Below are 23,922 nucleotides of genomic sequence, written 5' to 3' on the forward strand. Positions count from 1 at the left end.
ATCAGGTTTTTTCCTGGCTCTTAATGTCTTTAACCTTTCCTTCTGGCTCAGACCCACACCAGCCAGCGAAACGCTCCAAATGCTTTACGGAGTTTCAAATGGAAACCGCGGCTTGGGCTTCAGGAAAACAAAAGGGCAGTGTGGGCGCCGAGGCGGGCAGCAGCAGGAGAGGCCCTGGGGCCTCCCTGGGTGGGCGCCGGGGTCTGTGCCGAGGGCCCGGGGCCATGCCCGCAGGGGCGCCCCGCCTGCGCGGGGTGGAGAGGACCCCGCAGGTGTCGTCTCCTTGAAATCGGGACTCTGTTTCCGTCATCTCTGTGCCCTTAATAGGCACTCACGGATGAACGGGGTCCGGTTCCCTGGTGGATTCCCAGAGGATTTACTCGGGTCCTGTCACCGACCCTGGGCCGTGAGGGAGGTGCCCTGGGGTGCCCGGGTCACCTAAGATAGGGCACGGCTCCACACGCGCCCCAGCTGCCCCCGACAGTGTGCGTGGCTGGCTGGCTCTTTGTCAGGCGTCTTGCCTAAGTAGGAAGCGGGTTTTACATACAGTCACTCACTGCATCGGTCCATCTGCTCAGTACTTGGTCCTGCTTGGGCGTCTGCTGTGCACCAGGCCCTCTGCTGGGTGCTGGCTGCACGCTGACACCGGCAGCCTCAACCCCTGACAGCCGGGCTCTCCCGTTGAGGTGCCTTCATTCCAAGTGCCGTGGGGAGACAGTGGGGGGAGGACCCAGACGGGAGACGGTCGGACGACGCCCCTGGCGGGCGGGCGTGGCGGGAGGCCAGGGTGGCAAGGGCAAGGGGCAGCGTGTCACCTCCAGGCCTGTGGAAACAGCTTCTGAAATGAGGACAGCGTGCGGGAGGGGCCAAGACGCCGAGAAGGTGACCGAGGGCGTTCTCTGCCCCCGGCTCCCCTGCTGGGCCCACCTGAGCTGGCCACTGCCCAGACGCTTTCCCCAAGAGCCTCTAGAGAAGAGTCTGGGGTAGTCCGCACCGTCACCACGACTGCATCGAGCATGGTTACCACAAAGACTCTGAAGTGGAGAGGACCGTTCTCTCCGACTGGCCCCGACTTCATCTGCGGCTTTGGCCAAGTCAGCCCACTTGTCAGTGGGAGAGTCACACATCTCCCTGCCGAGCAGATAGCAATACCAGCATTGTCATCTGGGGTTTATATTTATTAGGGAACAGCACCCTTAAGAAGCCCCTGAACACGCTGGCTAATCACGGTCAGAAAGACCCGCTTAGCAGCTAACGCGCTAAAACGGAGATGGTATTTGGCTGGCGCTGAGGGCTGTGCCAGCGGACAGTTCTAAATAACCCCATCCAACAGTCCCCACGTCCCACTTCTCAGGGTACGGGCCACCACCAGCACCGCCTGGCAGGCAGAGTCAGCCTCTGTCCTCCTGGAAGTGGGTCCTGCAGGGACCACTCTGGCCTGGCTTGGTGGTGGAGGCAGGCGCTGGGTAACACCTGCCCTCTCGACGCGCCAGCGTCACAGGACGGCCTTGTCAGCACGCTCACGGAGCAGAACTCTGAAGCTGCCGCCACAGCGTGTCTAGGCACCGGCCTGAGCCAAAGCCCGTTTGTGCAGAGCCTGGCCCCGCAGGCGTCCCGAGCTCCTCCCCGGGAGCTGGCCGTCCTCTGGCCCCAGGCGTCTCTGCCAGAGGCCAGGGCTTGGAGAGAACTGCCACATCCCAAGGCCCAGCCCAGGGGACGAGCCTGCTGGGCTGAGGGGGGAAGGCCCGGCCGGGCCAGGGGGGCCTGGCGGGCCCTCCATGGCGGTCCAGTGGTTAAGACAGCCCTCTTTGACTGCATGGGGCACAGGTTCAATCCCTGGTCAGAGACCTAAGGTCCCACAGGCTGTGTGATGCGAACAAAGGAAAAGAGAGAGGGCAGGGCTCTTGATATCTTCACAGCAGGGACCCTGCAGACAGGCTGAGGACTCCGTCCCACAGCAGAAGGGCGTGGCCTGCTCTAAAGTGCTGGTCGAGATTGATCAAGACTAGTCTTTAACGTTGGTACAGTCCCAAGGGGGAGAGTGCCAGAAAAACCTGTGATGGACTCTGAAGTGGACCGAGGGGCAGGTCACCGTGGCCCTTCGAGCCGCCTTCAGGGTCACCTGATGCTTTTTCATTGTTTTTGAGCTATTTCTATAACTCTAGAGTAATCTCACAGCTCTGGAGCTTTCTCTAGAACGCTCGCAACGATGCAAATAAATCGTGTGTCCTTGTGATCAGTCATGACCGTAGCAGCTGGTTGTTGCTCTGAAGCTGCTGGCCAGTTTTGCCTCTGTTTGTAGGTTCGTTTTAGCCTTCCTGACGGTCGCATGTATGTTGTTTGAATGCTCTTCTGATGCATTGGAACGTCTTAGTGGTTCCCTCATTAATCAATGGCAGCTAAAATCTTTGGGCCTCACTCCTTGCTCAGTGGTAAAGAATCGGCTAGCCAGTGCAGGAGATGGGGGTTCAGTCCCTGGGTCAGGAAGATCCCTGGGAGAAGGGAACGGCTACCCACTCCAGTATACTTGCCTGGGAAATCCCAAGGGTGGGGAAGCCTGGTAGGCTCCAGTCCCTGGGGTGGCAAAGACACCTTAAGGGCCCCAAATGTGGCCCCCAAATGTATCTGTGCTTCCAACAGCCTGGACACTAGTCCCAGGAGCACTTCTGACCCGGTCGCCAGCCCTGGACTCTTTCTCTGTAGAAGCACTCATTGCTTAGAGTGCAGAGGCCGGGCTTATGGCGTGGTTCAGGTCAGTCCAGCCGCACAGTCGTGTCCCCGAGGAGGTGGGGAAAGCCTGCCTTCCCGGTGAGACTGCTCACAGCTCAGCTCACTCTCCTCCCACACAGGTGTCTGTCTGTCTGTCAGCTGGCAGCTGCCACCCCGACAGCATGCGTAGCCTCCTCCTCCCACCTTGGTGTCATGAACTTCAAAGCTGATGCCTGGCTGCGTGTTGTCTTCTTGCCAAAGTGGCAGAGAGACTTTGTTCTTATGCTTCAGATTATTTGCAACCATCTTTGAAACACATGTCACACAGATGCCTTCTCATAGCCTGTGAGAGTGAGGAGGTGGCTTCATCTGAGCCCACTTTCTGTGGGTTTTGCGTATTGAACCTCACACTGACAGCACTTGCCCCCATTTTAAAATCCATCCAGACCCTCCCTGCCATGTCACCATGTCGTCAACACAGAGCCTGGCTGAGGCAGGGGCTTGGGGGCTTGTCTCCTACCCCAGGCTGAGCTCCCCTCCACTTCTGGGCCTGTCTAGGCCCCGTGTCTAGCAGCTCTAGCCAGCGTCTCCTTCTCTGACGCAAATAGCCTCTCCCGCTCAGGGATCACACCCTTCCCAGGACCACGTCCCCTCGTGAGCCCACCCGGGGCACGTCTGGCGTCTCCCCCAGAGCTCAGGGGCCCCAGGCCCAGGGATGTGAGCGGCTCACGGTCTCACAGCCTGTTCTTGCCGCCACCCTGGCCATATTCCTTAGCAGGGAATTTCATTTAGTTCCCAAGTTCTCAGCTCTTTTTGTTCTTCACTTTTAAGACAAAACTTAAAACTCTAACCCTGCACAGTTTTTGTTTCTCTAAAACAGATACAGCAGAGAAAGCCTTCCCAAAGTAGAGGCTGTGAAACTTGTAACCGCCTGCTCTCTGGGGTTCTGTCTGAGACAGAACATGCTGTCCCTTCCTGCTCCTCCTCCTGGCCCAGTGACCATCTCTGACGAGTCTCAGCCTCTCACCCCAGCCTTCCTGGGGGAGTCTGGCCCATCCCTCCTTGGGGACCTTGGAGATCTTAGTCTTATCCCCCATGGGTGCCATGAGCAGGTCTGAGTCACAGCATCCTTTCACAATTGTGCTTCAGTTCACTCACTGAAGGTATGTTTGATGCCTTGATAGAATCACAGAAGACCTCATGGTCTTCTCTCAAGAGTACGGCCTGTACTAAAACTATTATTTCTGCCAACTCAAGCTTGAAATTCTAAAGTGCCACTACAAATTATATTCCTCTCATTCTTTTAATCATTCTTTATCCAGAATCCTGTAGAAGGATCTCATTTAACCTTCACGGAACCAGCTATTATCTGTGCTTCTCCTTTAAAATCCGGATGAGCTGTGAAGAAGCCAGCAAAGGCGGTTCCGCGGCCCGGAGGCGCTCACCTCTGAGTTCTCACTTCCGCCCAGAGCAGATGAGTGGCTCAGAGCGGGGATCAATTCCACAGCCCCCATCCCAGCGGCTTCACTCTGAGGAGCTTGAGATTTTGTGTTGTCTGGGCTTTGAAACTGTCTCTGTTGACACAATGACAATAATCTGAGGGCCCTTTAGCATAGAGAAGCAAATGTTATTCATCCCGCCAAAGTAGTTTCAATAACTCGTTGAGCTGAGCACTGAAATATAGGTCAGAGTCTCTGAAAAACTTGAAAATAAATACAGCAAGCACTTGAAGAATCACAAGGGTGGTTGAGAAAACGACCGTAGTAGCAACCTGTGCTTGTTTCGTTTCATTTTCTTCTGCTGCTCTTTTTTTTTTCCCTTCTAATTTTGGAAATGAGTTTATATTACTTTTTTGAGAAATACATACACGTATATTTATATATGTGTGTATATGTTTTAAAAAAACTTCCCTTTAGTATTACCCTATGGATGTACAGTTCTCAAACTCAATCCAGGTTTTATAGCATATGTAATTTTGGAGATTTTGTTAAGTAAAAAATCATTCAGGGCTTCCCTGGTGATCCAGTGGTTAAGAATCCACCTTGCAGCACAGGGGACATCGGTTCAATCCCTGGTCCAGGAAGATCGCATATGCTGCTGAGCAACTAAGTGGTCCCGTGCACCGCAGCCGCTGAGCCCGTGCTCTGCAGCCGCTGAGCCCGTGCTCTGCTTCTCCTGAGGCTGGAGCGCCACAGAGGCCCCTGCTCTGCAACAGGAGAGGCCACCGCAGTAGGAAGCCACACAGCGCCTGGAGAACAGCCCCTACCTGCTTCAACTGAAGAAAGCCTGCCCAGCAGCAAAGACCCAGCACAGCCAAAAATAACTGAGTAAAATTACCAGAGAAGGCACCCCACTCCAGTACTCTTGCCTGGAAATCCTATGGACAGAGGAGCCTGGTAGGCTGCAGTCCATGGGGTCACTAAGGGTCAGACACGACTGAGCGACTTCACTTTGACTTTTCACTGTCATGCATTGGAGAAGGAAATGGCAACCCACTCCAGTGTTCTTGCCTGGAGAATCCCAGGAACGGGGCAGCCTGGTGGGCTGCCGTCTATGGGGTCGCACAGAGTTGGCACAACTGAAGTGACTTAGCAGCAGCAGCAGTGGCAAGTAAAATTACATGTAAAAAATAAAAACATTCAAAAGTGAAAGGACCACCCCCCCCGCCCCCAGGGATCTTGGGCAGGGCCAGTGCAGATGGGGGCCAAGGGCTCAATGTGCGCCTGGAGAGGGCATCGGGTGACCGCTCTCGCAGCTGGTGGAGGCCCAGCCCCCTGCTCTCAGTGCACCCCAAAGGCAGCAGACCCCCAAACAGGAGAGGCTCCCGTGCATCCTGACAGGAGGGCCCACTCTGCAGAGTATGAGCTCCAGGAGAGTCCCGTGGCCTTCAGACCTGGCTCTCCGCATCCAGCTAGTGTGTGCCGGGCGTGCCTGGTGGCCTCATGCCGCAGCCCCGCCGTCCTCCATGCAGGACACCCGGTGCGTGTGCAGGCCCACACGCCCCTGGTCCACACCGCCCCGTTAACTGGCTGGCCTTTCCCTGCTCCCCACCTCCTAAACATTTTATTTCAGAACATTTAGGTTTACAGAACAACTGTGGGGAGAGAGTTCCCCAACCCGACACTCGGTTCCCCTCTCATTAACTCGCCTTCGTGTGGGACGTTGTCAAATTCAGTGAGCCGATGTTGCTGTATGATTGTTACCTAAAGGCCAGGTTTTATTCGGTCTCCTCAGCGTTTTGCACGCATCCGTTTCTGTCCCAGGACCCCACCTGGGCCCACACCCCATTCGGGGGCCTTGGGTGTCTCCATGGGCTCCTCCTGGCCCGGCGGGTTCTCAGACTTACCCTGACATGGACGACGGTGGCAATCTGGGGAGGAAGGGGAGTGGCGGAGGTCCTCGCACAGTTAGGCTGGGGCGAGGGGTCTGGGGAGGGACCACAGGGCGCGGCGCCCTCTCACCGACCGCCCCCCCCCAACCAGGCCCTGCTCTCAGGGCGGCTGCTGCTGGTGCCGCAGACAAGCCTGTGACGGGGGAGCTGCAAGTGAGCGTGCGCCCGGGTTGCCTCCTCCGTGGCCCAGTCCTGAGCGTGCACCGCCAGCCTAAGAAACCCAGAGCGCTTGCGTCCCACATCTGCACGGCCAGCCCCGGCTGGGAGAGGAGAATCTCCCCTGAGTGTGGCCTCCCTGGACCCCGAAGCTGGCGGTCCAGCTCCCCTTCTGCATCCTCTCTGTGACCGAGCCCTTGGCTTTCCTGCTGCAATTCCAAGCAACCGCCAGACGTCGAAACAACGAAGGTGTACTTATCTGGAAGTTTTCACGACATGGGAGGATCAGGCTGTCATCTGTGCCTCCGTTTCCCATGTGTGGGTGCAGACGATGGTGCCCGCTGCGGGTCACCATGGAGCCATCCCACAGTGCCTGGCACGACAGGTGCTTCCCCAGAAAAAGGACGAATCCGGGCCCTGGGGTGAGTCAGGCCCTCTTCTAGGTGTTGAGGCTCTGACAGTGACTCAGATGCATCTGAATGGAGTTTATCTCCTGGGTGGCTATTTAAGTGGGTGCATGTGAACGCATGCTCCAGTCATCCAGCTGTGTCCGACTCTTTCGTGACCCTGTGGACTTGCCGGCCAGGCTTCTCTATCCATGGGATTTCCCAGGCAAGAAAACTGGAGTAGGTTGACCATTGCCTCCTCCAGGGGATCTTCCTGACACTGGAATCGACCTGGCATCTCCTACATTGGGAGGCGGGTTCTTTACCACTGAGCCACTGGGGAAGCCCCACTTAGGTGGGTATCTATTCTTATTATAATTCTTACAATAATCCTTGTTTCAGGAGAGAGAGAGTGCAGACAGCTGCTGCCAAATCAGCAGTGGAATTTCAATTAGAAAAATGATAAATTTGCATCTTGATTTTCCACTTAGCTCTCTCTGTAACCTGGGGGAAGTTGTTTTAATGAAAGCATGTTCATTCTTATTTGTACCAAAAAATACAAGGACCAGCATCGGTGAGATCTCATTGTTTGACCTACCAAGTGTGCAGCTGAGGACAGTCGTAATGCTCACTGCTGGCAAAGCTGCGATAAAACAGTCACTTTCGAAAAACTTTTCATTAGGAAAAATACAATATACACGCCAAGGTACAGAGTATTCTTGTGTTCGGTTTCAAAAACCATCAGCAGTTTACAGGATTTGTTTCGTCAGCACCCCCACTCTTTTTGCTAGAGTATTTTAAAAGAAGTCCCAGAGGTTTTGTCATTTCGTCCATACGTGACGCAGTAAATACTCAAACAGGGACATCAAGCAACATTAGTAGAATCCTTAATATCATCTTACACTCAGTCCACATCTAAACGTCCCTATTCTTTTAAAAAAAAAAGCCTTTTCACAATTGATTTGCTTGAATCAGGATCCAAGCCGGGTCCATCTGTCGTGCTGGTGGTTTTGCCTCGTTCCTCTCTTAATCGACTTTCCCTGTTTTGACCCCCCGCGCCCGCCCCCTGCTCTCCCTGGCGCACAAGCCCGGGCCCTTCCTGTCCAGCGTCTCCAGGCTCTGGCTGCCTGCTTCCTCCCGGTGCCATCTAATTGGTTCCTGCATCTTCGTTATCGCCCAGAGACACTCAGCCTCTGGTTTTGTGTGCCTTCTTGGTGCACGCGTGCGTGTGTGTGTGTGCACTTCCTGGGTGCTGCTGGGCACCCTGTGCCTCGTCACACGAGGAGACCCTGGAGGCCCTGCTGCTCTGCTCTCAGTGACGTGGGACCCCCCCGGAGGCTAGGCGGCGACAGCCCGTATGTCTGGGGAGAAGTTACTTAAACTTCTGGAGCCTTGATTTCTCGGCCTGTTAAGCGGGGAGAGAGTGCCGCCTCCCCCAGAGGTCTCGTGTGGTCAGATGTGAAAGAGCCTCCAGAAGGAAGATGGCAGCACAAGCATTAAGTATTAACAGTAATAACGGTTCTTTTGGCAATTAAGGAAATTTTCTTTGGAAAGTAGTTTCCTTCCTCAAGTACCTTTAATTGAGAAAATGGTGATGCTCTTTTTTTTTTTTTTGAATCGAAAAAAAGCTTCCAGTACACTTGGGAAGATTGAAAACCACCAGCTTTTTAACCAACAGACGGAGTGGAGGGATGATTACCGCCTTCTGGTTTCCAGGCACTGGAAGCCAGGAGAAAAGCTCAGTGGTGCCCGTCTGTGGAGCAGAGGTTTGTTTAATAGCCCGGCTGGGGAAGACTGGAATTCCTTCGTCTTCTAGATCAGAGGAGCAAGGGGCATCCCCAAGGGGGAGGAAAAAAGCTATTGAGACTTTTATGGGGCGGTTTCCCCTATTGAAAGGTTCTTCTGCATTCCAGCCCTAAGAGAAGCATCTCGTGGTACTTTTCTGTGAGGACCTGGGGAAGAATCTTTCAAAGGGATTTTGCGTTATTGATTGTCAGGAACAGAGTTGCTACTTAAATTTTAACACTTCTCAGCAAGCTAGCAATTCCGAAGCTTGTGAATGAGCAAATCCTCCCCACAACCACTTTTTTTTTTTTTTTTTTGATACAAATCAAAGTGCCCATGAGATGGATCGGGTTCATTTGTATTAGGTTTCAGTTTAATCTCTCCTCCTGCCAGATCTTTTATCTTCGAGCGGGAGAGGGAAAAAGAATAAATAAGGAATCCTATAGTTGCAGCAGGAAGACTGAGCAGAGCCCCCGGGTCCGGAGCAGATTAATAGGCCCTGTTGTCAAATCAGACTGGGCAGCAGCTCCTGCGGCTAGGGCTGCACTTTGGGAGCTGTTTACACCCTGCATGAACAGATGGCCCTGAGCCAGGCAGTCGCGTGGGGTGGAGTTGGGAGTCGGGGTTGGGGGAGGGGGGCCTGCGTGGGGCTGGAAGGCGGCATCCGGGTGCTTCTCGGCCCCTGCCCTGCGCGGTTCATCCTTCAGTCCTCGGGCTGGACCATGGTCTTTCTGACGCTGCCCCTTTGTGAAATCGCCGCCGTACCTGGCTGAGCAGGTGAGCTGTTTGCTCCCAGACCCTGCCATCTGCAGGAGGAGAGGGATGGAGAGACACTTTCTTGCGTTGTGTCGCTCAGGGCCCCGCGGGAGCAGGCGCGCTCTCGGCTTGTGGTCAGGGGGCCTTTACGTGGGAGAGTTGACCGAGGAGTGGGGATGAGAACTGAGTGACCAGGGACCGGCGGCAGCAGGGCCAGACTCGTCCGTGGTCACAGGGCCCAGGAGCCACAGAGCCCAGGCAGGGGCTGTGCAGAGCCGCCCCCAGAGAAGAGAAGGGGACCTTGGTGTGAAGAAAGCAGTGTCTCCAGTGAGGAGGGAAGAGCGCCTCCCTGCCTGACAGGCCCCCAGGGCACAGGCAAGGTGGGGACGGTCGCGAGGGTCTGGGTGAAGACAGGAGCACCCAGCAGAGTCCCCAGCGGGGCCAGGCCTGGGCCAGAGGCGTCAGCACCCCACCCTGGTGGTAGCCCCCACCCCCTCGTCATGCTATGTGTAAATCAGGTGAAACTTTTCACTGTGGTGAGATGCACACAGCATGAAACACCCCATTTTAACCGCTCACAGTGTTGTTCAAGTGATCCGCAGACTCTTTCCACCCTGCAGAACTGGAGCCCTGTCCCATTAAACAGCTCCCCGGCCCCCAGCCTTCTGAATTCTGGCTCTATGAATCTGGCTGCTCAGGTGTCTCATTTAAGTGGAGTTGTATGTTTTTTTGTCCTTTTGTGTCTGGTTCATTTCACTAAGTATCACGTCCTCAAGGTTCATCCATGTGGGAGCATAGTTCAGAGTTTCCTCCTTCTTCAAGGCTGACTAATATTCCATCACGTAGATGGACCGCATTCTGTTCATACATTCATCTGTTGAGGGATGCTTGATTTGCACCACCTTTTAGCTGCTGTGAACAATGCTGTTAAAAGCATGGGCGTACACACAGCTGTTTGAGACCCTGCTTTCAGTTCTTTGGGGCCCATGTGTTGACATGGGTTGCTGGACCACACGCTCACCCTGATTCTAACTTTCTGAGGAAGCGCTGCCCTGTTTCCCATCGCGGCTGCACCGTTCTGCATCCCCGCCGGCGGCGTACACGTGTTCGGGCCTCGCCCCGCCCTTGCCGAAACGCTATTGTCTGCTCTTTGACAGCAGGTGTCCTAAGGGGTGTGAAGTGGACTTCAGTGGGCTTTTGATTTGCAACGCCCGCCCCCGGCGTTACCGCTTCCCAGCTGGCACTGCAGTAAAGACTCTACCTGCCAATGCAGGAGGTGCGGGTTCAGTCCCTGGGTCGGGAAGATCCCCTGGAGGAGGAAATGGCAGCCCACTCCAGTGTTCCTGCTTGGGAGATCCCATGGGCCCAGCAGCCTGGCAGGCTACAGTCCACAGAGTCACAAAGGGTCAGACACAGTTGAACAGCCGAGCACGCATAACACGCATTTTCATATAAGAAGCAGGAGCAAAACTGAAGCAATGTAAGCGGAAGAGCTCAGAGTCGACTTTGCTCTCTGTCTTTCCAACCGGCTATCAGCCGTCTTCAGGATGGAACCTGTATCTCCTCTGAAGCCTGACTCAGCATGCCCAGTCCCCACCAGCCGCGTCCAGTTACACTAGACGAGAGGACACTAGCGGAGCATCTGTCCCCCTCTGTGGTGACAGAGGACTCTTTTCTGTAAGGGAACCTGCCCAGAAAACCAGGTCACCACGAGCTGTTTGATGCCCTAGAGGGGTCTCAGGCTCCCAAAGTAAAAGGAGACACTGGTGCGAGTTTTTCTACAGTTAACTGGAGACACACACGTTGCATTTTTAAAGGAAACATAAAAGCGGGGGTCCTTGTCAGCAGTAGATCACCTCTGTCACCGAGCAGCGCAAGCCAGGAATGCCCAGCTGGTGGCGAGGACTGCCATCCCAGAAAGCCATTTTGGGAGCAGCTTTATTTGAAATAATTAAAAAGACTCAGCTTCACGGCCCAACTGGCGCCGTGCTGCGGAGCGTGCAGCTTCCATCGAGGAGTCCAGACTTAGCGTGGACGGCATTGCGTGCGGGTCAACAGGAGTTGCCTCTGAGGGCCTCATTTCATCTCAGAACAGCTTATGGCCACTTCTTCACCCATAAAGACCCCGAGTGCATTTCTGATGAGCCCCCAAGTGCAGACTTTTAAGTCTCCATAGCTAGGCCTCTAGGTCTTCGCAGAAGTGGCTGTGATGTTGTTGGGCTGTGCAAGCCTGTGTGCAGTCCGAGCTGAGCCTGTCTGACATCAGGGTCACAAGTCACCCTGTGTGACACTCTCAGACGTGGGCGAGCAATTGCAGCACTGTTTCCAAGGAGCAAGAAGGACAATTTGATTCCCGAAAGAGCTGCCCATCCTCCGTCCCACTTCACTGATCAACTTGAAGACACAGTTCAGCCTCAGAGTAATTCCAAGTGGACCTGATAGAGGGCGCTTGTTCATCCTAAGGCTCTGCAAGGTGATCCGGCCAAAAAGCCTGTCTCAACTCTGCAGAGAACATCCCGGGGAGGGGTGGGGGCCAGGCAGAGACTTCCGAAGCCTTGCGTGGGAGAGCTCCCTTGGCTGGCCGGGTCACCCCTCCACACCTGCCCGGAAAGCCCGGGGGAAAGATCTCCTAAACTCGCTGTGAGTTTCATTCCGCGTCTCTCCAGCCAGAGCCGCTCAGGGGCGTGGATGGAACGGGCCGCCACGCAGATGGGCGGCAGAATGCATGGCCCATCTGTCTTTATCATGCTCATTTCCTCTTTTATTAAAATGTTAATGAATATAGTTTTTATTTATCATTTGGTGGCGTGTGCAGCAGCCTTTTCTGGGAGACAAATCTGCAATCTGCCACGTGAGCTGACAGCATCTTCTCATTACCCAGTGAACACGGGAATGAGGAACAACGTTCTGGTTCCATTTAAACTGCCACGTGCAGGCTGAACAAAAAATATCCCTTTACGTGTAGACAACAGCTTGGGGTTGTCAGCGGGCACCCCCAGACTCGGGAGCGGGCGGCCTGTGTCCAGAGCTGGGCTCACCGGTACTCACCACGGCCCGGCACCTTGGTGTGAGCGTCCGCTCAGTGGGGCCAGCCTCGCCATCTGCCTTGGCGAGCGAGGGAGATGGTTTACGGGGATGCACTTTGCATTCCCTTATTATCACTCAGATGGGTGCCTGCAGAGTTTCGAGCTTATTCTGCTCCTCCTTTCAGACTCTCCCTGGAAAGTGCACCTGTCAGACGTCAGCCCCGAGATGACTGGCGTCACCGTGCGCGGCCTGACCCCGGCTCGCACCTACCAATTCCGAGTGTGTGCCGTGAACCAGGTGGGCAAGGGCCAGTACAGCGCAGAGACGAGCAGGTGAGCCGCCGCGTCAGCCTTGGTGCAGCGAAGGGAGCCGAGCATCTCGTGGGGCGGAGGGAGGCCATCATCAAGGTCACTTCGAGGTCATCAACCTCTACCCTTACTGACTGACCTTAGCAGGGAACAGACCTGAGTGGGAAGCCTGTAACCGAGAGGAAGCGTAGGGGTTCATGGGGTGGGCCGGGGCTCCTTCACTGCGGAGGGAAGTTTCTTAGGTCCCTGGGGCACTCTGACTACGCAGACAGGAGGCATTCCCGATCGCAGAGCCCACTGTGTCCATGACATTAAAGAGCTGGCGGTGTCTCTGGGCCCTTTATGCAGCCGACCACCTGTGGGGCGGGACTCATAAGCACCCAGCAGGTTCGCAGGAGGCAGGGCGAGCCCCCGTGTTTCCCTGGTGGTGGTCCTGATGCTGAGTCCTCCCCACCCAGGCCGGCAGCTGCTCTCAAGCCCGTTCAGATGTGATCCGGGAAAAGGGCTTTATCGCATTTCAGCGCAGCCTCCCCAGCCAGCCGGAGCGCTCGGTGGGCCTGTGCAGTGGAAGTGTTGAGAGCTCTGAACGACTGCTGTCTAGTCGTGGTGGCTGGGTGTGTGAAATACTGAAGGGGCCAAAGAAAGCGATTTGGAAGCAGCCCCGGACTCGGGCCCATGAGCCGGCTCGCGGGTCCTTAAAGGGCGGGGGTACCGTGGGCCGCTCAGGCAGAACAAGCCCGCCCCCTGTGTCTTCCGGGACCCGTCACATCGATTTGTCCTTCCTGTCGGATCAGCTGTGTGTTTTGCTTTATTGCCACTCGATTCGAGTACACAGTTCAGCTCAAGATTCAGCAAGACTGAGAATGGGCGCGAGGGCCCCGTGCTCCTGGGGCTCATCTCTCCTCCTCTCCCGCCCTCTCTTTTCAGACTGATGCTCCCCGAGGAGCCACCCAGCGCTCCCCCAAAAAACATAGTGGCCAGCGGGCGCACCAACCAATCCATCATGGTGCAGTGGCAGCCGCCCCCGGAGCCGGAGCACAACGGGGCACTCCGCGGGTACGTCCTCAGGCAAGTACCGCGCCCGGCCACGCGCGCACCCTTGAGGACAGTCCAGGGCCCGTCCTGCTGAGGCCGCAAGCTCAGATGTCTGCAGGAGCCCAGCGGTAAGCCGGACTCAGGCCAGCGGTAGGACTCCCGGGGGTGGTGGAGACTGCGGCCAACAGCGAGAACGAGCGCCTGTGGGCAGCCTCTCGGGGACAGGCTCTGCAGATCCAGCCGTGATGCGCACACACAAGAGCCCACCCTCAGGGGGTGCAGTTTAGCGGAACGGAGGGGACTGTTCCAGGCTGGGAGCAAGGTGCGCTTGTTCCTTGTAAGTCCTTTCACTCTCGGCTTTTACCAGAGGTGTGCGTTCTGAAGTATAGTGATTTTTAATTAATGAAAATACAATTGATTTCATTACAAGCCAGTTTTTACCATGCTAGTATGTTGGGCTGCCAGATTTTCCAGAGAAAAAAAAAGGTAAAAGTCTGGCTTTTTGACATGCATTCTCACAGTTTTCCCGTGTTGGGAATGAAACTAGTATGTTCTAAAACACAGGGCAGGCCGCACCCTCCCAGCTGCAGACCAGACATGGCCCAGGAGTGGCCAGTTCGCTCCCTCTGCCCCTCTGAGAGGGGTTTGGCTTCTGAGTGCCTCGCGTGAACCGAGCCAGCCCTGGCTGGGTTGGCAGAGGAACCTGCTTTGCCAAAAATTACTGCTAAGTTTAAAATGGTAGTGAAAGTGATCGTTTTAGTAGTTTGTCAACGCAAGTGAAAGGAAAAAAGCAAACCAGTATTGAAAAGGTAACTGTTACCTCCCTCCTCATGGGCACACCCGTCGACAGCCTCTGTGGGCGGGGCTGGCGGGTGTCCAACGCGCAGACACCCAGCCCACGCCTGTGCTAGACCCATGACCAGGAGACACCAGGCTACCAAAGGTCTAACACGGAGTGACGTAACGTCTTAGCTAAACGGTAAACGCTGTGAGAGAGTTGCTTCTTTAACTCCATTGTCTGCGCACAGAAGTCAGCTCATCCCCAGCAGTATGTATGTAGTCACCCGCTCATCATTTAATACGCATTTATCTATATGCACGTAATGTGTGCCTGTCACAACCAATTCACTGCTGTTCTCCAGTTGTCCCCAAGCGTATGAATTATCCTCTGAACACAAGCCAGATCATTGTCTGCCTGAAGAGGTTCAAACGCGGCCGTCCCCCGGCTGCACGAGGGCCACAGGGCTGAACCCGCACACAGGGCCCGCTCGGTCCCTGAGCCCCCGGCCTCCCCTGGATCACAGAGGAAACTGCCGATCGGCCCCCTGTGGGCAGGGGGCGCCTGTGGACCCGTGGGTGGACCTGTGGGCCCGTGGGTGCTCCCAGAGCCTGGTCTCTCCCTCGGGAAAGCAGCCCAGCGCTTCCTGCTGCTCGAGGCCCAGGTTTTCCTCGCTGCTCGCCCAGCTGTCCCCTGGTTCCGTGCTCATCAACTAATGAAGATAATTGGTCTCGCCTCTGGACTGGCCTCCCCCTCGCATGCTTGTCATCCCATCCGCCTCTGTCTTTTTTTGACAACAGGGAAGAAAAGTTTCCTGGGGTTCCATCTGCCAAAAGGACTTTAAAAGTCAGGCCACAGAGCCAGGCTCGGGGCGTGGAGTTTCCTAATGCAAGCTCTCTGATGTCGCGAGGCCCCTTTGGGCACTGCACACTTCCCTGTTTTGTGGGATTAGGACTCTTAAAGGGATTTTCTGTGATGGTGTCAGTGGAGGCAAGCGCTGGAAAAGAGGGCATCCATATTTGCAGGGGCTTCAATCCAGAGAGCCCCAAGACACGGGTGTACCACACAGGCTGTGAATATCCCAAGTTTTCAAAAATTGAAGATCCATGCCAAAATGAATTTGCTGGGAAACATTTCCAAATAATCTTCCAGCCTGCAGATCAGCTCTGTTTGCAAGCGTGTACCCTCCAGGGCACAGGGCTCCATGTCAGACCAGCAGCATGGTCCACGGAAGAACAAAATGGAAATAATTCACCCCCACGGCTCCAGCCATAAGAAGTAGTTAGAGTGCGTGCACAGTAATAAAATATTCATAATAATGGGCAGGGTGTTTCTTTGAGAGGAACGTAGGGGTTATGTCCTTTAAAAACATTCTCCTGTTTATTTCCATGTAAAGAATCTTCTTGTTCTCTCTGAAGCGGTCTCCTGGGCAACGTATCCAGCCCTTCAGCGGACGATGCCCTGTGCTTCTGTTATTAATTATGACCTTCCTAGACATTCTGTGAATATTACAAGAGCGCCTTGAAGCCGCTGGTCAGAATGGACCACGCTCCCTGCTGGAAGGGAGTGCCAGGAATCTAAGAGGTGGATTCTCCCCGCCTCGTACAGACAGGTCTGGGAGGAGGGCTGAGCAGGCTCAGTTTCAGGGCTCAGAACTCAGGGTTCTCTGTTAGCATACTTCCTACACAAGCAGTGTTCCCAACAGAGAAATGTTTTGGGGGCGGTGCTTTAATCCGTCACAGCTCCTTTGGGCCCATTGTTTCACCTGGTTCTCGAACCAACCCCGCGGGATGCCATTATTACCACGTCACTTTAGGGAGGAGGAAGCCAAGGCTCAGAGAGGTGAAGAGTTGGCTTCAGACCTTCCAGCTCGTGAGTCTTCCTCTCAGCTTGGTCTTCTGGGCAGCTTGCTTTGCTCTCCCTGGAATGCGTACGGGACAGTGAAGCGGGGGTCTCCAGCAGCCATGCCCGCTGTACCCTGCTGGGTACCCATGGTCCTGGGCCCAGTCACTTGCCAGGCTACTTGGGTCTGGTGTGGGTGGGAGCCAATATTTGCCTTTTTTCAAAATGCCTGTCTGATTGTCCCAGGGCCATTTATTCTCAAAGTCCCTGCTCTGTAGATGGGGAGATGGCTGGAACCCGGATGACGCCACACCAAGCCTTCCCTGCCTGGAAGACAGGCCATCCTATGATAGACTTGGTTCAGCCCGCCGTGAGCGGCGCCCACCCCTGGCAGGGAGTCCAGTGAGGCGCAGCGCGATCGGAGGGGGTGGCAGAGAAGCACAGACGGGTGTGAGGCCTCTTTCACGTTTGCCCATCACGGAGCGCCATGCGTGTGCCAGCGCCTCCCCCAGGGCTGCTGCGGGCCCGTGTCCTGCGGCTCCTCTCAGGCGCGAGGCAGGAAATCCCGGGGCCTTTGTGCCCTTCGTGGCCTGGCTGCTCTCGATCCTTTCTGCCTCCTCTCCGGCAGGGATCACCACACACAAGTGGCCTGTAGCAGGAAGGGCTCAAAGACGATCTCAGAAAACCCTGATTTTCACGAAGAGCATCTTATTACCATGTCCGTACATTCTGAGTGCATTTTCAGTCATCACTCTCCTTGGAGAGCTGTTTCCCACTCCAGGCTTGGATTTCGAGGTCCTTCTCTTTTCTGAGGGCAGTGGCCTTGCTGACACGCTGGTTCGAGTGAGTCTGGCTCAGGCCCTTCCCTGCGTCCAGGCCCTGTGGCCCTGGGGACAGCACGGTGACTGACCGGGCCTCTGCAGGGTTGCTCAGCGTTCTGGAGGTGCCTGAAGACCCCAGCCCGCCGTGGGGAGTGGCTGCGTTGGCTGCCCCACCCAGGTCTGTGCACTTCTGCCATCCCCACTGAGCACCAGAGTCGTGTCTTCTTGAGGAAGGAGCCAGCTCTCGGCTGGAAGCTCCACGCTCTTGGAAGCTGTATGATGACCGAGGAAGTTATTCCCACAGCTCTCGCCCCTCGGTTTACCCAGAGGAACGGTTCACTTCTGCACGCATGATCAGGGAAGACGTCCGTCACTCAGAATAATGTTACAACAGGCCTTTCCCTGTGCAAGTACCGGTTTCCCAGCTAATGTTTTCTGTGTTCAGAGTCGTGTAGGTCATTGTTTTAAATAAATGCAACTTTAAATCTCTGCCTTTTGTCCACAAAAGAGCCTGCACATTGCCCTCTCGCAGGTCCCCTAAAAGCCACTCTTAGCAGTGGGCCCGTGTTTCAGGAGTGTGAGCGCCTTTGAAAGCCAGTCATTCTGACTCTGGACGAGCCCAGCAGGGGGCTCAGCCCCTGGACACTGAGGGGCACCGCACTGCCCGCTTCTTTTCCTCCGTGCTTCAGAGTTGCTGGAGGAAGGGGTCTCTAGGACTGATCTGTAGCCGCAACCCACTAGAAATCTCGTCTGAAAATTGGGGTCCTGAGTTACGGTACTCCCTGGACGATTTAAAAAGGGATTATTTTTCCTGAACCCATGGTTGAAGCATCAGATCTGTTAGCCCAGACTTCTAGTCACTGTGCGATTAGGCCAGACCTTCTTGGCGATGGAAGTGGAAGTAGCGTCATCTGGGGCAGGCCTCTGGGCTTTCTTCTCGTCTGTCTACCCCGATCTCCTCTAACCACGTGGGGGAACCTCGGGGAAACCCAGTCTCTGGCTCAAGCCGTCTCTCCTGGTCTGCCGCAGGTACCGCCTGGCCGGCCTGCCCGGGGAGTACCAGCAGAGAAACATCAGCAGCCCCGAGGTCAGCTACTGCCTGGTGACCGAGCTCATCGTCTGGACCCAGTACGAGATACAGGTGGCTGCCTACAATGGGGCCGGCCTGGGCGTCTTCAGCAGGGCGGTGGCTGAGTACACCCTGCAAGGAGGTGAGCCCGCCCGAGTGGCACGGTCTTCTCCACTGGGGAGCAAGATGTGCCAGGTTCTGTTGGAGCAAGTGAGTTGATCAACTCACTCAATGTTTGAAATATTTATTTCTGTTGAAATAAAAATAGAGTGTTCAGTCCTCGAGGGAGCAATCAGAAGGGGATGAATCACATTTAATTTAATCTCTCCTATTCATAAACTATAGCAAAACCACAGAAAGGGATTGGATATATCATTCTGTCTGCTGCTTTCTGGTTCCTAAGGATGGAATGTGTCTCTACACATCCTTTAACTGGTCCACTTATTCTGAAAATTCCTGTGGAATTAACTTTTTCTAAGAGGAATAATGGTATATTTTGCAGTGGAGGTGGCTGAGGAGTCCTGTGTGAAGCTGTGAACGTTTTTCACAGAGAGTGATTATTCAGTGTTTTGTTTTTAGCGATGTAACACAATAGTCAGTAACAGGGTTTGCGACTCGCCGCTCTCCACCCCCACTTTGGGTTTCGTTTTTCAGTTACACCAGCAAACAGTTCACTAGATCCATAAAAACCCCTCCCCACACCCACCCCCCAAAACTGACCAGGCAGAGTGCCGTAAAACCAGCAGGTCTTACATTTATGTGCTGAGACCCAACCCCGTCATTTCCAGCTAATTCCACTGTTTTCTGGAGGGTCCGGGTCTTGGCCCCAGGAAGGGCTGGACCCCCAGAGACACTCTCCACATCTGCATTTCACTCTCAGTGCTCTTCACAGTAACACACAGGCCCTCTCTAGACACAGTGGCGCGCTAGAGCAGCGCAGAGCCCGGCCCGGGAAGCAGTTTTCCCACCAAATCGAAACCCCTTTTTCGTTTAGCAGTTTTCCCCCGTCCTGACTCACAGGTGTGAGTTTATTCGCTTAGGCGTTTTTATTGCTACCAGGCCTTGGCCTTTTTCAAATGATAAGGTTCCTAACTGCCCACGTCTCTCCCCAAATCATGCCTGAGACCTAATGTTCCCTGATATTACACGCTGTCGTTATCATCCCGTATTGATCGGCTGTCTGCTGCCATCCTGGAGCCCATAAATCCTCCTCACGAATTAAGTGCCATCAGCCCTCTTTCACGGTGACGAGCAGAGAGACGTCACGTGCAGGACAACAGGAAGGGCTTGTGTGTCTGCCTGCGCCCCTCGATCACTCACTGGAAAATGAAAATAGCTGAAAACCCGCTCTGTTCATGCTTGCTTTAATTAGTCTGTTTAATAAAATAACAATAAATTCGGAAACACTTAAGGTGACAAACACTGCTGCTGACGGTCCCCCAGCACTGTTTACAGTGACGGCTTCCTCCTGTTGCCAGCGCGCTGATGTTCCGTGCGGGGCACAGTCTCCCCCTGACCGAGAAGGGCTGTGGGGTGCTGCGTCTCGCATCTGTCCCACCATCCCGGGAGAAGCTTTAGGGCTGTGAGCGACATGATCAAAGCGCCGTGTGAGGAAGGGAGACCTGTCGGCAGGTGTGCGGGGGAGACCGGAGGGGGCTGGGGGTGGGGCAGCTGCTGCAGACGGGAGCGCTGGTCCGGCTGTGAGCTGATGAACTCCCCCAGTCGCCGACGTGGGCTGAGAGAAGCCACGGGCGTGTGCGGTGCAGCTTCACACATAGCCCCTCTGGGCTGCCCTCCACCCCGTCCAGCCTGCCTCATGAGCTCTCTCGGGGGCGTCCTGTCCCATGGCACCAGCCCACCCCCCTCTTCAGCTCACTGGCAGTTTCTGGGGTGAAACAGGGTGCGTTTTGCTCGCACTGAGCGGGTCTGAGGTCGCTGGGCTAATGCAGGCAGAGCAGCACTAACGCTGGGTCCTCTGAGTCAGCAACGCTGTTTTCTGGGCACCCTTGGCCCCTCTGAGGTCAGTGGGGCCCCAGGGATTCATCCGGCCTGACTGCTGGCGGCGTGGCTGCCCCTCTGGCACGAGGGCCTCGTGGATCTGGACGCGGCTGGAGGCGGGCGCTAACTGCGCGTGGAGCCATCTCTGGATGCCTCGGCCCGGGTGAGGTTCGGGGGTGTCTACCTCCTCGCGCAGCTGAGAACCTGACTTCCGGTAGCTCTGCGTGCAGAGGTGTTCAGAGTCTCTCTCTTCTTAGCTGCTTATGAGCAGATGTCGTGTGTGGTTTTCCCATCTGCGTGTCAGCCTGCGTCGCTGGGTTGCCATTCCTTTGCCCAGCTACTGGGTGGCTGGCAGGGGAGCCTGGAGCTAGGAACCCCAGCAAGTCTCGGGGCCCCCAGGGTGATCACAATCCACGTCTTTGCTTACTTGAGGGTGTTTCTGACTCTCTGTGAGTCCTTGATGCAGGCTGTGATCCCACCAACCTCAGTGTGGACACAGGAAACACACATCCTCTGGGGCTCCTGGCATGTTTCCCAGCTGTGATTGGCACACCCAGACCCGTGTGCTCCGTGCAGTGGTAATGCCCAGGCAGCTGACCCCGAGCACTGCGCCATGCTCTGCTTCCAGGCCCTGCCCTGCCCCTGCCCTGGACCCTCGGTCACCAGCAGAGCTTCTCAGGCCGTTTCAGCCTCTGACCTTTCCCTTTTTGGCTGAGAGTCATGCCCGAGCCCCAGGACTGGCCCCTTGGGCTCCACAGCTGGCAGATCAGGATGGACCCACGGCCAGGGGAGATACCTGGACCCTCAGCATGGGGCTCACTCACATGGGGTTCACGTGGGGCTCACTTACAAGGGGAACACTCACCAAGGGCACACACACACACACACACCTTTCTGCCTGCACAGCCCCTGAGTTGGCCCTGGCCCAGAGCCCGTAAAGCCTGACTCTATTACTTGTCAGCACTACTTGTCTGCCTTCCAGAGACATCTTAGCTCTTCTCTGCCTCTGCCTTTTTTGTTTTTGTTTTTTTTTTGCGTTTGTAAAGCTCTGACATTTCCACCTGCCCTGACTACTTTAAGGGCAGTTGTGGAGAGAAAAGGAAGCAATATAGGTGAAAATGCTATTAAATACTGAGCTGTGACATACACACCCATGTTTCTATCTGCATTCCTCCATCCACACCGACAACAACCAGAATCTATTGTGGGGTTTGAATGTCTCCATCATGGCAGTTGTGCAGAAAGAACTTTGGGGTCCATTTCTCTGCTGTTAGTAAACGCATGTCGAGGAATTGGTGAGTGCCTACTCTGTGCTGTAATAGGTCATGCAGCAGGCCAGGGCGTGAGTGGAGGGGACGCCCGTCTCGTCAAGCCTGGGGGCTCCAGCCTCGACTGGAAGTGAAGAGTAGCATCTGTGACACAAGATCAGGAATGAGAACAGAGTCCGGCCTCGTTCTCAGGAAGGCAGTCCTGCTCAGCACTCCCAGCAGCGTGCCGTCCCTGTGAAGGCACCTCCGCACAGGGGCTTTACTGGGACAGCATCAGGGAAGTAAGGGTAGCTGCTGGACTGGCTCAGAATGGAATCCGGCTGCTAGAAACAGACCCAAAGGAACAGGAACGTAAATGAAGTGGGGATGTGTTATCATCTTTCTGACACCAAAAGAGTGGGCAGTGGGTTCTGTGGGGTCACAGAGGCAGCTTTATTCACCAGAGAACCAAGTCCTCCTTTTTTCCTTGGCTATCTGTAGTGCTTGCCTCGTGGTTACAGACTAACTGCTGTGATGCCAGCTATCACATCCACATTCTAGGAGGAAGGCACAGGGTCTGCCTTGTGGCCAAATAATCAAGTATGCCCACCTTTGAAGAACTTTCTTAGAAGTCCCATCTACCACAGACTCGTGCTTACAATTCATGGACTGTCTCCATGCCAAAGAGCCTGGGAAGGGTCCCTCAGCTGGGCACATTTCCGTCCATTATTAAGGAAGGAAGAAGGGAGGGCAAGCAGAGGGCAGCTAGCTGTGTCTGTCCCACTTGTTCGGCAACTCCTGCTGAGGAGTCGCCCGAAGGATGTACAGTTTCCAGGTATAAACTGGTGAGACAGCCTGTCTCACAGCCACTGAGGGCAGAGCGCCTCCTGGTCCTTCATAACCATCCAGACTGGAGTCACCAGACACCGCAGGCCCACAGCTCCCCAGACCCCTTGGCCTCCTCTGGAGCTTAGCGGCTCTGCTCCGGCAACCCGCTGTGTGTCCCAGGGCCGTTCGCAGCCGTCGCTGAGAAAGGCTGGGGGGCTGAACTGGTCCCTGACGCTGCAAAGGGAAGAATTAAAATGCTGGTATGTTACGGGGATAGGGAGGGGTGACTTATTCGTAAGATTAATTGTTCATCAGCCTAATTTGGGAAATTACTGGAATGTGTGTAGTCACGATTCTGAAGCCGTTCAGGAGACTCTGGAGGAGCAGGAGCAAAGAGAAGGGCCGAGCCGCCGTCCAGCCGGCCTCCTTTTCCTCTCCCGTTAGCCACGTGGTGAACTGGAGCATCGGGGACACGCAGTGTGCTTTATCTTGACTTTAATAAGGCTTCTCTTGAAAAGGTGTCAGAATACCGGGGGAGCTCAAGGGGCTTCCAATGCCGCCAGGGGGGGCGTGTGCGTGTCAGACGGTCACCCGCAAAGAGGACATGTGCACGACGCGGCGTCCGCCCAGCGAGGGCACAGGGGGCGGGAACGCGGGTGCCCGGAGATGTGCGTCCCCGAGCACATGGCCTCAGTCTCAGAGGGGATTCCCTCAAGGGGGTTCCTGAAGGAAGATAAGGGGGTCACACCTCTGAGCCCAGTGAACTGACCCCGGACGTGGTGAGAACCGCCGTCCACCTGTCACGCCCCAAGTTTTTCCTCAGTCCTGTTTATTGTTGAGATGCAGTGAAAGCATCTGTTACGGTCCACGTCCTGCCACTGCATGCGACCCCAGCCACTCCGAGGCTCCCCTGAGCCTCTGCAGTCACATGACTGCTTCACCTGTCTCTCACCGTTAGCTGAACAGTTTTTAACAGAAACTGATTGTGGAGCCAAACACTGCGTCAGCATCGACTTCGAACCACTGATTGCTTCAGATGACTACAGTGCTTTTCCTCCCTTACTGGATGATTAGAAAGTTGCTGAAGTAGACATTGGCAGTAGGAAAAATGCTCATAATTACACAGGGTGTTTAGTTATGCAGAACTTAGACTCTCTGGCTTTTTCCTCTTGAAACCAAAAGCATATTGATTTCTGGAAGGGTTCGGAAGGAACTTCTGGAGTGAACTGATGTTGTCTTCCATTTCATTTGGGTGATTGCAATGGACGTTTGACAGCTTGGGTTCTCGAGTCACGTGGTTAGAGCTGTTTTAAGAGTCTTGCTGCTCCGTGTGAACATTGCTTGTGTGCATGCTCAGTCGCTTCCATGTCTGACTCTGCGACCCCGTGGACTGTAGCCCGCCAGGCTCCTCTAACAGTGGGATTCTCCAGGCAGGAGTTCTGGGGTGGGTTGCCATTTCCTCCTCCAGGGGATCTTCCTGACCCAGGGATCGAACCCACATCTCCTATGTTTCTTGCTTTGCAGGCAGGTTCTTCACCCCTCAGCCAGCGAGAAAGCCCATGTGTAGGTTAATCTCTCACATTTAAAACTTCCTTCTGCAGGAAAGAGAAGGTCATGAGGCCCTGCTAACAACGTCTGTTAAATGGGACTGATGGGCAAAATCGGGGCGGGTGGGGCATATGAGAAGCTCGGGGGTGAGAAAGTTTGTGTTAGATGATTCCCAGGTGCTCAACTCGTAAAGAGCCGGGGCAGACCAAGCAGACATTCGAGGTGCGCTCGCTCACTT

At 55.1% G+C, this 23,922-nt stretch overlaps 1 protein-coding gene across 1 annotated transcript in view; it reads left to right on the top strand.

Annotated features, from left to right (window-relative positions):
* SDK1 (sidekick cell adhesion molecule 1) overlaps positions 1–23,922 on the top strand; it is a 723,652-nt gene that overhangs the window by 567,532 nt on the left and 132,198 nt on the right. Inside the window, exons 15-17 of the mRNA XM_052636011.1 lie at positions 12,395–12,542; positions 13,446–13,586; positions 18,024–18,205. Of these exons, the coding sequence (XP_052491971.1) occupies positions 12,395–12,542; positions 13,446–13,586; positions 18,024–18,205 (471 nt within the window). The remainder of the gene's footprint in view (positions 1–12,394; positions 12,543–13,445; positions 13,587–18,023; positions 18,206–23,922) is intronic.

The sequence above is a fragment of the Budorcas taxicolor genome, chromosome 2, assembly GCF_023091745.1.
Source record: "Budorcas taxicolor isolate Tak-1 chromosome 2, Takin1.1, whole genome shotgun sequence".
Lineage (NCBI taxonomy): Eukaryota > Metazoa > Chordata > Mammalia > Artiodactyla > Bovidae > Budorcas > Budorcas taxicolor.